Below are 15,559 nucleotides of genomic sequence, written 5' to 3'. Positions count from 1 at the left end.
CCCCCCTCGAGCTACCTCTTCCTCCACAGTATCCTCCGCCGCCGGCGGACTATTATTATTGTTGTTATAATTCACCGCCGTAGCCATTAAACGAGGTGGGGCTGGCCCTCTTCCTCCACAGTATCCTCCGCCGCCGCCGGACTATTATTATTGTTGTTATAATTCGCCGCCGTAGCCATTAAACGAGGTGGCGCTGGCGCCGCTGCTGCTGCTGCTGCTTCAATTTATTTTGGTTTTTAATAAGGTAATGTTCTATGTGATGTCACTGTCTTTTTGGAAAGATAAATATTATTTTTTTCAGTGTTTCTCTAGATGCACACTCTTATGCATCTGGAGTCTACATCATGTTTTGGAATTTATTTATTTATTTATTCTGGTTTTGTATCCTCTGTACTGTACTGGTGTACGCATGAAAACAAAATTGAAGTAGTTAAAAATGTTTTTTAAAAATATTTTTATTTAAAAAATTAGATTTCTTTAGTTTTGAAGTTATTATATGAAAATTATAGCAAATTATTTACAATAAATCATCACATAATACTAAAAAAATTAATTTACTATTTTTTAAGCCATGTATTTTTATTAAAATATATATTTTTAAATTAAAAAATAAATGATAACTTGTTCAAGACCTCATTTTAAACCGGTTTTATATTAAATTAAGTAAAAATTAACTCATTCAATTATAGATCAACAAATAATTTGATCTTGTTTAGAAAAAATTTAAATAGAATAAAATAATATTATTTTATGTTTTTTAAAAAAATCATCAACCGATACTATTTTGATTTTATTTAAATGAACTCGTTTAATTTATTACTTAAATTTATATCCAGTCCAAAAATGAGTTGAACTTAATTATCTAATATATTTAAAAGAGTTTTAGTTGTTTCTTTTAAATATTAAAATATATTATTTTAAATTATATTTTAAATCTTATTTTTATTAGTTATACAGGTTATTTTTAAACTCGTTAAAAATCAATTAAATCATATTAATATAAATTTTATATAATTTAATTTTAAATTTTGTGTGATTTTAAGGTTAACATATTATGTGATTTCAAGATTAACACTTTCAAATGAGATTAATAATAATCTCAAGTAGTTCTCAATTATTTAAATTTTTTTCTAAAATTTTAAAAGTTATTGATTCAAGCAGTAACATAGTTACATTAACTTTGTTTTAGATATATGTTTTTTTATGGATTAGATATTTTTTAAGAAAAAATTATATATATTTAGAAAAGTATTAATATAATAAAATTATATAATATACACTATTTTTAAAATTTAAGGAAAAAAAAAGTATATTTCATGAAATTTAATTAAAATGAATTAGCTTTCGATTAGAATTAAATTACCTAAAAATTTTCAAGATTGTCTTTTTTTTAAAAATAATCTTTATCAGTTTTAAAATATTAAATTGATTATGTAATTTAAAAAAAAATATTATAAATTCCCACAATGGAAGGGGGTTGCTGTTGATATATAAATTGTAACCGTTGATGTCATGAATACTCGCAGGAGTTGATATCAATGAACTCAGTTGATGCATCATGCATGCATTTGTATATGCCAGGTATATTCTCCTGCCGTCGACAGCGGATTGATATTAATTGTTTTTAAATATAAAAAAATATTAATAAGATAAAAAATATATTTTAAGTATTTTCACCACATAATTAAACTAAACCTAAATATTTTTATCTAGAATCATACTAGAATTAAAAACTTTAGGGTTTAGACCCAATAACGAGCAAGAATATCTCTACACATACATACAATTGATAATTAGTAACAATTCAATTATAATATACATATACATGTTGCATTATATAAAAAATAACATAACTATATATTTAGTTATATAACAAATAATCAGATTTGATTATCAAAAAACATCTTATCAATTGAATTAAAAACTCGGACACTGCCCACTCATTAGATATGTGAAATATAAATTAATAATTTTTTAATTAAAAATAAAAATATAATATAAAAATATTAAAATATCTCCATGATCCTTTTCATCACATGATATATCCATATACTTTTATTATCATAACTATCATAACCCACGATAAGCTATGTCTAGAATTACTTAGAAATCCCTGTGCTGTCTAGTTTTCTTTATAATAATTAGGCTGTATTGAAGGATAAAACTATAGGAATACAGATGAGAGTCATGGCCTCTACAGGTTTAATATGGTTACTCAAATTTAATAGTTATTTCATATAAATCTATTTTAATATAAAATAACCCTTTTTTTAGAAAGAAAAATATATATTGTAGTTCAAAATCTATAGCCACTGTATAATCTTTTTTGGAATGATTTTTATATTGAAATATGTTCCTAGGCTTTTTAAAATTTTGAATTTCTAGTTCTACTTTTTTTTTAAAAAAAAAAAGAAGAAGAAGAAATGATAACGATTCACATGCATTGCCTTTCTAATTGGAAAAAAAAAAAAACATACATTGCAAAAGGTAAAAAATACCCTTTAATCTTAGGCTTAAAAATCTTTATTTTAACGATAATTTTGTAATCTCATAGTGTATTTTAATTATTTATTAGTTTTTGTGATTATGCAAATACCAAAGTGTTCCTTAGCTTTAATTATAATTAAAAAAAAATATGAAAATACAAAATTAAATCTTGACTCTAGGTTTAAATTTTCTACTTCCAAATAATATTTAAGTAGTTTTACCATGTAATCAAGATGAAAGAAATACTTATTTGTCATTTTTTTTTACAATAACAAATAAGCTATGTTAAAAGATATCAATATATTTATAAGATATCAATATATTTACAAGCATGTTTTAAGTTTTTTGGGTGGAGCAGTAAAAACACAATTGCGTCGTTTCAATGAATGATAATAACGAGTTTAAAGCTATAATAATGTTAAGTTTTATTTTTTAATAAAAATTGTATTATTTATAAACTAAAATGATAAAAAATTTTATAAAAACAATTCCATGAAATACATATATTATAAGAGAAATCACTATATTTAATCCTCATATTATTTTGTTTAATAAAATAGTATGTGGTAGTGATTATTTTTTAAAATAATTAATATTTTAAAATAATATTTTTTTATATTTTATATTAACACATTAAAACAATCTACAAATATTAAAAAAATAAATTTTAAATCAATTATTAAAAAAAACATAATCAACCCCATCAAAATACCAAACGGGGTCCATTATGTGCGAGACGATGAAGTTGGCGCACCTACATCTCGAGGGTAGGTGGCAGACAACCCTTAAGAGAATCTAACTTAAATTCATGGCCTCCATTTGTAAAGAATAGATAAGCTTCCCAAGATTTGTTTCATTATCGCGACAATAAATTAGCGAGTGCAACTGCGCAACTCAGAGGAAGGCAGCCAGTCTTTGAAGCTTCAATGTAACTGCCAAACATTTATAAACCAACCAGATTGGTCTCCATCCATGTGTTAGGCCGGGTTAATTCCTTCTTCACTTGAAGAAAAAATGATTTGGCATGCTAGCATTAAAAAAGCGTTTTCTTTTATTATCTCCAGTTAATTTTATAAACTTGGTTAAATAAATAATATATAAAAAACAAAGATAATATTAAAAATAACTTAACTTCACCTGAATCATTCGACCATACTTATAACGTGATCATAAAAATAAAATAACTTTATAAAAAATAAATTAAATAAAATCTTGAAGATCATCTTAAATTCATTCAATATTAAAGAACAAAACTTTATAAAAAAAAATTATAAATCAATTTGAGTGAAATTATCAAGTTCATAATCCATAATATGAGATTAAGATAAACTTATGAGATTAAGATAAATTTAAAAAGGAAATCATGAAAAAAATAGCTAAGTTTGATAAAAAAAAATTTAAAAAAATCAATACACCTTGCGTACCCAGATGTCATGGCTATGATTTGGATAAGATCAAGACAGAGTTCATCAATTGCCATTTTCTTATGTGCTTGTTTAAGGGTATGTAGCTTGAGCAAGCTTCCTCTGTGATGCCAGCACTCTGTGTATTGGTAGTGTTTAATATTTCACTCACACAACTAGGCTGGAACAGGATAGAAATAGGAATATGTAGATTTGTTTAGCTTAATTCTTTTCTTAGTAGGTAAGCTGCATTTCTCAAATTAAGAGAAACAACAAGAAGTTCATCAATCTTGGGTTTTAGTTAAGACTAACAATAGATAAACACAGGAAATTTCAAGCTCAAGAAACAACCTAGCCTGACAAAATCTTGATATATGAAGCCATGTTTCATCATCAAATCTGTGATGGCATCACGAGTCCTGAGGTAGGTAGTAGATTCTTAGATGCCATTGCCACGCAGAGTAGAAGAAATCTAGCTAGCTTTAAACCTGGTGGTTGTACACTTGCTAGGAAGTTAGGTTTTAGTTGGCCAAATCAAAAGGCTGGTTACTCAATTTTCTTCACCATGCACAAGACAGTCTCCTCACAAGCCCTGCCTCTCCCAGTTCCTTGTAAAATAAGCGTTTTGCTCTCAAGGAAACGCACTCCTTGTGAATACTTGGATTTTGCTTATGGTTTTAGGCAGGGATTACAATTACAATCGACCATTCGGGTATTCGATATCATCTCATCTCTTATTGATATTGAAGTGCTGACCTATAGTTATGGAACTCCAATCCATTTTCATCCCTAGTTTTGAATGTTCTTCTGAACCTGCAAAATTATGTAAAGAACTCAAGAAAGAAAATCTATATTTTTTGAAAACCAACCTCTCAGAGCTAGTCTAACTTCCACTATGAAGATGACAAGAAATGTGGAGGAAATAAATTTATCTTCATTGATGAAACACATGACCCAAATATATGGCGGAAAAGCCTATCCGCACTCTCATCCAGAAATATCCTGGTAAAAACAATCTGATTCAACATCACGATTCCCAGAAAGAGAATAGAAAGAAAGAGAGAGCATAAAGAAGGGCACCGGGAAGAGAGAAAAAACGATACTATACGGCCTCTACTGTTGTTTTTGCTTAGCTTCACCAGTCCAGTAAGTTTTGACAGCAACAAGAATTTTCTCTGGATTAAAGGGTCCACTTTCATGGTCCATGATTTGGCTCTTCCATCTCATGCCATTTGTTATAGTCTGAATCTTCACAAGAACCTCTACTGTATCCCTGAATATCACTGTCCCTTCTGGCCTTAGAATTCTATCCATCTCCAGCAGAATGTGGGTTATGTCACACCTTCAAGAGAGAAAAATCAAACACAAATTCAATCACAAGATTGTAACTTACAGGATCATGGTGATCAAAGTCAGTTCTTCAACATTCAAGTTTTACCTGTCCTGATATATACTGAACACCCCGCCAGCATGGATGAGATCATATGTTCTTGGATATGTTGAGACTGCCTCACACCAATCCTGATAAGAGCCAATAAACCCCCGTTCATAGATCACACAAAGTGTGTCTGGATTTGAATTGGCAGGTACCACATTCATAACCCACACTGGATATTTTACCAAGGCCGCCGCAAATCCTCCTAGTTGTGCATTCATGTCCATTATGTTCCGGAATCTGCCTTGGGTGAGAGGACTAATGAAATTCTTATAATGTGCCACTCTATCCTTCCACAGATCATTATCCTCCTTAAATTTCTCAGCATTGATTCCTGGAATAGAACCACTGTGAATTCTTGGAGGGACAGCGAATGCACGTGCTGGCCATTTCTCCACTACACCACCAGCAACTTCATCCGAGCTGCTTACCTCTGGCAATGGAGTTATGCAATCTTCCATATCTTTATACCTTTTTTTTTTTTTGGCATAAAGCACATGCATGCATAGGTGTTAAATGAAAGGTTTTGGCATATCAAAGATAGGATATGAAATAGCATGAAAGATGGGCATTGAGAGAATACCAGGCAGCATCTGGATTGTCTGACTTGCATATATGTGGTGTTTTATAGATCTTCCTGCTTGCAATGCACTCGATGTGGTTAAGGGGCTTTTGCCAGACTGAAAGATCACCCTTTTCAACCACTTTCTTCCAGCACAGGCGCTTGGCTACATCCTCAATAGCATCCTGCTCTTGCTTCAAGTCTTCTTGGGTTCTTTCCCAACCTCTCCAGTGTTTCTTCCAGCGAATAGGAGGACCAGATAGAATCCAGTAGCCACCAGGCCTTAAAACTCTATCCACTTCAATCAGATACAAACCATCTGTGAAATGAAAGAAAACAACATGCTTGAATCAATGGAAGTTTTGTTGAACCACATTGATATACCAAATATTGATATACCAAAATTTTGTGGTTGTAATTGAGCTCCATTTTTATTAAATCATCCTGTTGTGCAGAAGTCCATGCTTTATATGTTGTTCAAACACAAGTGCAAGTTAAAATTGAGGGTGTACCATTTTGATGCCATGGTATCAAGCAACGGGAACAATGAGCCATGTCAAAAGCCCTTGCTGGGTAAGGAAGCCTTTGTGAAGCCATGATACCAATCATACCAGGAACTCCCCTCTCCAATGCAAACCAGACCTGTGCTTCATGTGTATCCCTTGGTGCAAAAGACATTGATATAATGTCCCTCTTCAACAGGTATGCACCCCAACTCGCAACCTTAACACCCACAACAAAGACATAAACAATACACGTAAGGTTTGGAATGCTGATAATTCTCATGGAATATAACACATGTTGATTAAGCTATTTGGATAAGATACGAAAACAGATGTTGAGTAGAAAACATGATATTTTGGCAATTAACTTACACCACAGCCTGTGTCAATTGCAGTTCTGATGCTTCCATCAGTAAGAGGAATGAGCTCACTAATGTCATCAATATAAGCATCAGCTCCACGGGGGAACATGGTGCCTCCACCGGGGAATCTAAATCGGTCACCCTCAACTTGAATCCAATTCTGCACAGCCTTTTCAATGCTAAGCTCCTTATGGGGAATGTTATCATACCAGGCATAATCACGGCTTTGTGGCCATTTAAAAGGGGTCTTATATTTAGGAGGAGCAGGTATCAAGCAAAGAAGCAATTCATCCTTTGTTGGGCAATGCCTCTCTCTATATTTCAACATGTTCCTATCAAATTTCCTTCCCCTTCGAGGATCTTGGCAAGGAGTGTACTCACTATAGGACATGTCGCATGGTGGAATCTCATTAACTGAATCAGTGTTGTTGAACTGAATCTGATGATGGCTATTAAAGTCCAAGACAGCTGATTCTGATGATGGATTGGAACTAAGCCCGGCAAAGTTTGAAACATCACAAGCTACTTTAGTGACGGACTGGGCTAGATTTGTGGGGGCTGCGGTATGCTGCCAAGCTCCCAAAACATAGAACAAAACGCAAAGGCCACTGACCCCAAGAATCCAAGTTATGCGCTTTCTCTTTGCTTCTAGCTGATGCTGCTTTGGTGATCCATTTGCCATTTTTATTTCTAATCAACACTGCAAATATCTCAAACACAAAAGAAACGAGCGGAAACAGATTTAGAGACAGGAAGGTCTAGGTGATGGAATTGTTGAACAAGCAAACTCATCATTTTTATAAAGCTGTCAGCCTCATCAAAAAATCAACACTGCACGCCAAAAAGCTCCACTTCCACACATGGACTCATGATTTCATTATTAATTTTGTGAAAAGGAAAAGAGACATGCCGCCAATCTGGCCGAAAATGAAGGTCATAATGACACCAGCTAGCAACCTATTCATGAACTTACAGTGATCTGTAGAACCAATGAAGAGCTAGCACTGAAAAAGACATGACAAAATTCAAGGGCAATTTTCGTGATTTACTAAACAGAGCAAACAGAGAAGAGACAGAGCATGGATTGATTACTCTAAATTCCATCAGGGAAAAAACCCTTGAAGATGGAAATTAAGGGTAAAACAAACAAGTAAGCATTAAAAATGTTGAAAAAGAAAATAAAAAATCCAATGTGACAAAAACACAGCAAGATCATTACAACCCTAAAAGCAAACACCAACATGTAACAACATTTCTTCCGAGGAAGTTGCAAGATGGTGTAAGAAAGTTACAGATACAAAGCTTGCTTTTGTTCTCTTTTTTACCTCTAGTGGTTAGATAAGCAAAGCTTACCTCTTTCTAACAACATAAATTAGAGTGTACGAATCAATATTTTCCAACAGGAAATCAACTTTTTACAGCTTTTTTCCTTTCATCTTTCTTTCTTTAACCAACAAAACGCAAACCCACAAAGACAACCTCAACAGATCCACAAGAAACATATCTGTACATTTTCTTGAACTACTAAGAGAAGGGTGTCTTTTTTCTTTTTTTAAAAAAAAAGAACAGGGAGGCAGTAAGGAAGAAGAAAGTACAGTACCTGTAGAAGGAGATTCTCTCTCAGCTTAACAAACCCTTCGCTCAAAAATAAAAGAATAATCAAACAGGAAGCTACAAACTCAGCATGGGTATTCTTTAGCTTCTATCTAACTATCCTCTGATTAAATTACCAGCAATGACGAGAAAATTAATAAGAGGAAAAGGGAAAGATGGCTAAGGAAACCATCGAGCTTAAAAAAGGTCAAGAAGGGAACATGAAGACAAAGAGACAGAGAAAGGGAGTGGTTAAGGTTATAAAAATATGGAACATGTAAAGGAAACATAGAAAGTCTCCACCATTACAGGAACAAGGAGGTGGGGTGGTGGACTAATGAGGAGAGAGTGTGTGGTTCACTTGGATTATGTCTTTTGTTAATAAGTTACAAAAATGGAGGAAGGTGGTGACTGGTGCGCCTTGATCTTGTGGGATTTTGATTTAGTAAAAAACAATAGACAAGGTGGTGGCAGGTTCTGAGCATTCACAGGAGACTGACCAGCCTCTTTTCACTCCCCTTCGTCTAGTTCTTCTCCTTCACTAACTTCTATTCTATAATTGTCTTTCTACTTGTATTTTTTAAATTATTTAACCTTTTCCCCATCTTTTTAGGCTCGTAATCCTAACATCTAATTCAAAAGCCAGCTTAGCCTTTTACAATTACAATTATTACATTAAAAAAACATGAGCTGATGCTTTCAAGCACGTACATTATTATTATTATTATTATTATTATTATATTATAGATTATAGAAAATTCTAACTCAGTATGCGTCCACTATACACCAGGCCACAATGGACTTTCTCGTGTCTAAGACTTGGATGGAAGGTATTTCTATCTTTTCATATAAAATAATATTATTATTCTGTTATTTGATTGAGATCAATAGAAGCATTTGATGTAGATATATTTTGACTTTTTATAATAATTAAAAAATTGATTGGTGGGATGTTAGTCTTTTTAATTTTAAATGTATAGTGAAAAAAATATTTCACTTCTATTATCAACAAAAAATAAATAAACTTGTAGATTAAGGTGTTTTTTTAATATTTCACAAACTTTTAAATAATAAAGATATTTCTCTATCTTAAAGGTCAGAAAAATAACTGGGTTGTAGACCAACAGCGTTTTAGGATTTTATGGATTTTATGCAAAGATATTTTGATTTTTTTATATGTTTTTTAGTGATTAAAAAATTAATTGATAGTATGTCTATCTTTTTAGGTTTAAGTGTATAGTAAAAAAACCTATTATATCTCTATTGTCAACAAAAAATAAACTTGTTGATCAAGAAGTTTTTTTTGATATTTCATAGATTTTTAAATAATAAAAATACTTCTTTATCCTCAAGTTTATAGAATAATTAAGCTACAGACCAAAAGCATTTCAGATTTTTCATTTTCGAAGCAACAGAAAAAAATATGCATTTACCTTTTAAAAAAACAAAAGGCTAGTTTATGCATTGAGTGTTAATAAAAAAAAACTAGATATGCAAACTTATGGCCTAAAGCCTGGATGTTTTTAAGGAAAAATCCAGATATATTAGCCTTATTTAGACCTGGATGCATGGGCTTGATTTATTTTTTATTTTTTAAAAGAGATAGATAACATGTCTATTTTTTATAAGTAATTTCAATCTAAAAACATTTTACAAATATATTTTATAACATTTATAAATTAATTGTTTAACCTAAAAATTCCAAAAAATAATTCAAAAACCTGAAATTAAATAAGATTAAATTTGTCTTACTCGAATTATATCAATTTTCTTTAGATAATATTAAAATTCTAAACAAACACCGTCAAACTCATCTCATTACATGGAATATGTAAACTCCAAAATAAACTATTTTATTGATCTAGAAAGATAACTTTCTCTTTCAAATAAAATAATTCAAAAACCTGAAATTAAATAAGATTAAATTTGTCTTACTCGAATTATATCAATTTTCTTTAGATAATATTAAAATTCTAAACAAACACCGTCAAACTCATCTCATCACATGAAATATGTAAACTCCAAAATAAACTATTTTATTGATCTAGAAAGATAACTTTCTCTTTCAATTTATTATTTTTTTTCAGATTAGATATTAAATATATATATATATATATATCAAAATTAAATTGCAAAAAATTAAGAGCCCAAATGGGTATAATTTGCAAAAATAAAGGACTAAATTAAACTTTTTTTGAGAATTTTAAATAAACCATCTATTTTTTATGCCTTTTCCACACTAGTTATCGTTATTTTCACATTGTTCCTAATTAATAAATTTGAATAAATTATCATTCAATTTCCCCATAAAAGAATATAATTGTCAAAATAAAATAAAATTGAGGACTTGAAAAAAAAGTTTAATGAAGAGTGAATAACACACATATGTGTTTGATAATAACAATTAGAGTCTGTTTATTTATGTGGCAGCCTTTTCTTTTAAAGTAAAACACAAAAATAACGTGTTTAGTTAATGTTAAAATTTAATTTATTATTTGTGGAACCTATAAAAAATTGCATTGCCACCACAGATTTGCCGAAAACAGCTGAGAACTGCTCCTTCCCTTCTCCTACTGTCTTGATAATGAAAAATAGCTTCACTGTTCATAATCTTGGTCTATAGGAAAAAGAGAGGAGGTGATGTTGTAGAGATAAACAGATGGTGAAAGAAAGAGTGATGGGGGATCCATCGCTTTAGGTGTTGGCATGGTAGATGGACAATCAAAGCGAGCTAAGCCACAAAATATTGGGCACGCAGACGATGATGCTCGTTATGGGATAGCAGCCAGTGATGCTGTTGAAGAAGCAGATACACTAGCAAATACATTACTGGTTAAGCTAGTAGAGCTTGTGCTTGTAGCTAAGACATTCAGGTATATAAATGTTGGTGTTGGTGGTGAAAGTCCAGATAGATTTTTTTGTTAATTCTGTGATGAGAAACAGAGAAAAAAATACGAACCCAAAGGTAAAAAGAAACTCACTAAAAAAAATAACTCGGTCAATCTCAAGAACCAAAGAGAAAGGGATCTGCTAGTAAAAAAATGGTTTTTTGTTTTGAAAGATGTAGTGCTATGATTTGAAGCGATTTTTTAAGTACCTCCGGCCCGCCCTTGCTCAGAAGTGACTGTGCATATAGGAAAAGCAGCGAGTGCCGTTGTCAGCTTGTTCAAGATCCATGCACAATGATTTCATTAATATAATATGGTGAGTGAGTGCATTTTCATGCCCAAGTTGAGACACTTTCATGGTTGTTTTCACGATTGGATTTGTTTTTGAAGAAATTCCCCTTCTTTCTGCATTGAAAGGCACCCCCAAACCTGTGGGTGGGTCTGTTAATACCATAGTTGTTTGTTCACCGGGAGAACTGGGGATTTAAAATATGATTGGGGTTACCGGAACTTGGTTAAATAATTTTTAAAAAAGTTTTTATATTAACCTCTTGACCCAGCTTTTTTCTAAATTAGATTTTAAAATTTTATCCAGATCATGGATGATAAAAATAGTAAATATTGCTCGAAACCTGGACCAACCCATGTTAAAGTGAAAAAAAAAAAGAACTCTGCTAATCCAAATCTAACAAAGTCAGAATCTAATCATCAACTCATTTAATTTTTTTGTTTAAATAACAATGTTTTAATTTAAAAAAAATAGAATTAACCTTCTTATTTGAGTTTTTTTCTAATTAATTTTAAATTAGATTTTAAAATTCTACTCAGATCAGATCACGATAACTATAGTAAATATCATTTACTTTTTTTTAGCACGAGCAATTATAATGAAAGAGGTTAGGAGAAACAGATAGGAGGATTACTGCATTATACTGCTGTTCTTGTGTGTTTTTTTCTTTTTTTTTGTTATCTTTTTGTTTATTGATAGGTTTCACATGCCTTTAAACTACACTATAAAAATAGACCTTCCCTTTCTTGAATCTATAAAATCTTAAGGTTTAATTATCGCTGAAACATTTCTTTCTTCTTATGTATGATTACTCTTTTATTTTTGGTTTGGTAACGTATTCTTATTTTTCTTTTTCAACTTTACTTTTGAATTTTAAGTTTTTTTTTTAGGTATTCGGAGGCCTTGGTTTAGCTAATAAATGATCTCGCTTGATTATTTTAAGTTATAGCTAAAAGAAGGAGGCCTTGGTTTAGCTAATAAATGATCTCAAGATATAGCTAAAAGAAATCATAAAAAAACAAAATTCATTGAAATTCCTCAATTTAATTATCAATTCAAGACCTAATTAAAAAAAAAACATGTTGTCTTATGCACATTACATTATATATACATTACCATAGTTATTAAATTTAATCCAATCATATAAGTTAACCTAATAAAATTTAGGATTTAAAGTGTAATTTAGGTCGAGTTTTAATTTGAACTAATTTTAATATTAACTCAGTTAAACCAAAACGATATATAAAATTGATTGAGTCGAACTTCATCTAAATCAGGTAAGATCAGGACTATATAATTTAAAAAAGTTAACAATATCGATTTACTAACTCACAAGTTGACCTCATAATCCAACAATCCAAATCCTGCAGATCTTATACCCCAGACCATGTAAATATGGGATTGATATTACGATAATTTGTGTGATTAAGATTTTTTTAAAAAATTAAAAATTATGACGTGTGCTAGTAAAAAATTATACCAAAAAAACCCTAAAGCTCTGCATGCCAGAAAAGAAGCTAGCTCTACGATACCTTGAATGATAAGGAAAAAAACAGTTGTGTATAATATAGGTGAGAAATAAATTCTACATGGTGATGGTAATAAAGGAAGAGCATCACACGAGATCAGAAGTAAAGGATCAAGGAAGGTGCGAGAGGAAGCAAGAGAATCAAGCGCCCATTTCACTGGCCGAGGAAAGCAGCTGCCCATGGCTAGAAGATAAAGGGCTACAGAGCACGAGGCTACCGTTTACCTTATCAGGTTTTAATTTTGTATAGTAAATTATTACTATTTTAAGTTTTATATACTTTAAAATTATTAACAATTCATATAATAATTAATTTTAAAACTCATAAAATTAATAAAAATATATAAAAGCTGTTCCGGACACCGCCTAAAAAAAGTAAAGGGACATGGATTTAGATAATGATGTGATGGAAGTTGGCGGCGACGCAGACATTTTCTTGTGAAGAAGATTTTGCATTTCGTGTCGTTTTAGGCCTTCGATAATTGACCGACAAGTAGCTTTCACTTGTATTGATATACACTTGTACCCTTATTTATTGTCTCGAGCAGGAATAAATCAGCTGGTGAGCCTGGTATCCCGTGACTTGCCTTCGTCGAAAAAGAAAATGAAGGGAATACTTGTTTTTGCACTTAGATTTGTTTTCTAGAGTATTTTTTAAAATTATTTTTTATTTAAAAAAATATAAAATTAATATTTTTTAGATATTTTTTATATGCTAGTGTAAAAATTAAAAATAAAATAATTAAGCTTTGATTTTTTTTTATTTTATATTATATAGAGCTATCATATTTTCATTTAATTTTTTAGTTAGTATTATATAAGATTCTCTATCATTTGATTTTTTGATAAAAATAAAAAATTGAAAATAATTTTGATAAAAATAGTCGAACTTCATCTAAATCAGGTAAGATCAAGACTATATAATTTAAAAAAGTTAACATGATATTGTTTCGAATAAAATGATATACTCAAGTTGATTTACTAACTCACAAGTTGACCTCATAATCCAACAATCCAAACCCTGCAGATCTTATACCCCAAACCATGTAAATATGGGATTGATATTACGATAATTTGTGTGATTAAGATTTTTTTAAAAAATTAAAAATTATGACGTGTGCTAGTAAAAAATTATACCAAAAAAACCCTAAAGCTCTGCATGCCAGAAAAGAAGCTAGCTCTACGATACCTTGAATGATAAGGAAAAAAACAGTTGTGTATAATATAGGTGAGAAATAAATTCTACATGGTGATGATAATAAAGGAAGAGCATCACACGAGATCAGAAGTAAAGGATCAAGGAAGGTGCGAGAGGAAGCAAGAGAATCAAGCGCCCATTTCACTGGCCGAGGAAAGCAGCTGCCCATGGCTAGAAGATAAAGGGCTACAGAGCACGAGGCTACCGTTTACCTTATCAGGTTCTAATTTTGTATAGTAAATTATTATTATTTTAAGTTTTATATACTTTAAAATTATTAACAATTCATATAATAATTAATTTTAAAACTCATAAAATTAATAAAAATATATAAAAGCTGTTCCGGACACCGCCTAAAAAAAGTAAAGGGACATGGATTTAGATAATGATGTGATGGAAGTTGGCGGCGACGCAGACATTTTCTTGTGAAGAAGATTTTGCATTTCGTGTCGTTTTAGGCCATCGATAATTGACCGACAAGTAGCTTTCACTTGTATTAATATACACTTGTACCCTTATTTATTGTCTCGAGCAGGAATAAATCAGCTGGTGAGCCTGGTATCCCGTGACTTGCCTTCGTCGAAAAAGAAAATGAAGGGAATACTTGTTTTTGCACTTAGATTTGTTTTCTAGAGTATTTTTTAAAATTATTTTTTATTTAAAAAAATATAAAATTAATATTTTTTAGATATTTTTTATATGCTAGTGTAAAAATTAAAAATAAAATAATTAAGCTTTGATTTTTTTTTATTTTATATTATATAGAGCTATCATATTTTCATTTAATTTTTTAGTTAGTATTATATAAGATTCTCTATCATTTGATTTTTTGATAAAAATAAAAAATTGAAAATAATTTTGATAAAAATAATTTTTTAATAAAATTTTATTATCCAACTTTAGACTACTCTAGACTATTTAATAATTAAATTTTATAATTTTATTTAATTTACTTTTATACAGGAACACTATGTTATTATGGTTTAATCATATATTTTTAGTGCTAATTCAGATGAATTTAAGTTTATTTTTTATTTTTTATTCTTTTATTATAATTTTTTTCACATTAATTACTATCATTATATTTTTTTTTTATTCTTGATATTAAATTATTTAAATTTATTATACCGATCAAGTGAATGAATTGCTTGGATTAGCCTACAGCGTAGTGTAGACTACCTTCTGGCACAGCCTAATAAAATGAAGGGAAAAAGCAATTTTACCATGATTTAATATTAAAATTGTTGTTTAAAAACGACAGGGGCTTGTTTTAACACATTGAATGAAAATACTAAACGAACATATGTAAAT

The 15,559-nt window shown here is 30.4% G+C and overlaps 2 protein-coding genes across 6 annotated transcripts in view; both read right to left on the bottom strand.

Annotated features, from left to right (window-relative positions):
- LOC105110884 (transmembrane protein 120 homolog) overlaps nucleotides 1-311 on the bottom strand; it is an 8,018-nt gene extending 7,707 nt beyond the window's left edge. Inside the window, exon 1 of one of the 4 annotated variants that reach the window (XM_011006081.1) lies at nucleotides 134-311. In XM_011006081.1, the coding sequence (XP_011004383.1) occupies nucleotides 134-179 (46 nt within the window). In that variant the 5' untranslated portion in view covers nucleotides 180-311. Of the gene's footprint in view, nucleotides 1-15; nucleotides 104-133 lie in introns of those variants that run through there. The other 3 variants (XM_011006084.1, XM_011006083.1, XM_011006082.1) reach the window with 3 other exon arrangements.
- Nucleotides 312-4,804: 4,493 nt separating this feature from the next.
- Nucleotides 4,805-8,868, bottom strand: LOC105110885 (probable methyltransferase PMT18). Of its 2 annotated transcripts, none has more exons than XM_011006085.1 (6): nucleotides 8,353-8,868; nucleotides 6,763-7,452; nucleotides 6,400-6,610; nucleotides 5,909-6,206; nucleotides 5,329-5,796; nucleotides 4,805-5,232 (listed from the first exon to the last, which is right to left on the bottom strand). In XM_011006085.1, the coding sequence occupies exons 2-6, from the start codon at nucleotides 7,432-7,434 to the stop codon at nucleotides 5,004-5,006; spliced, it is 1,878 nt and encodes a 625-aa protein (XP_011004387.1). In that variant the 5' UTR covers nucleotides 7,435-7,452; nucleotides 8,353-8,868; the 3' UTR covers nucleotides 4,805-5,003. The 2 variants fall into 2 exon arrangements, with proteins under 2 accessions (XP_011004387.1, XP_011004388.1); XM_011006086.1 differs by having other exon boundaries at nucleotides 6,763-7,462; nucleotides 8,353-8,375.
- Between the last annotated feature and the right edge of the window lie 6,691 nt (nucleotides 8,869-15,559).

The sequence above is a fragment of the Populus euphratica genome, unplaced genomic scaffold (assembly GCF_000495115.2).
Source record: "Populus euphratica unplaced genomic scaffold, PopEup_1.0 scaffold266.1, whole genome shotgun sequence".
NCBI classification, from domain to species: Eukaryota; Viridiplantae; Streptophyta; class Magnoliopsida; order Malpighiales; family Salicaceae; genus Populus; species Populus euphratica.
This window is presented reverse-complemented; position numbering and strand designations above follow the sequence as displayed.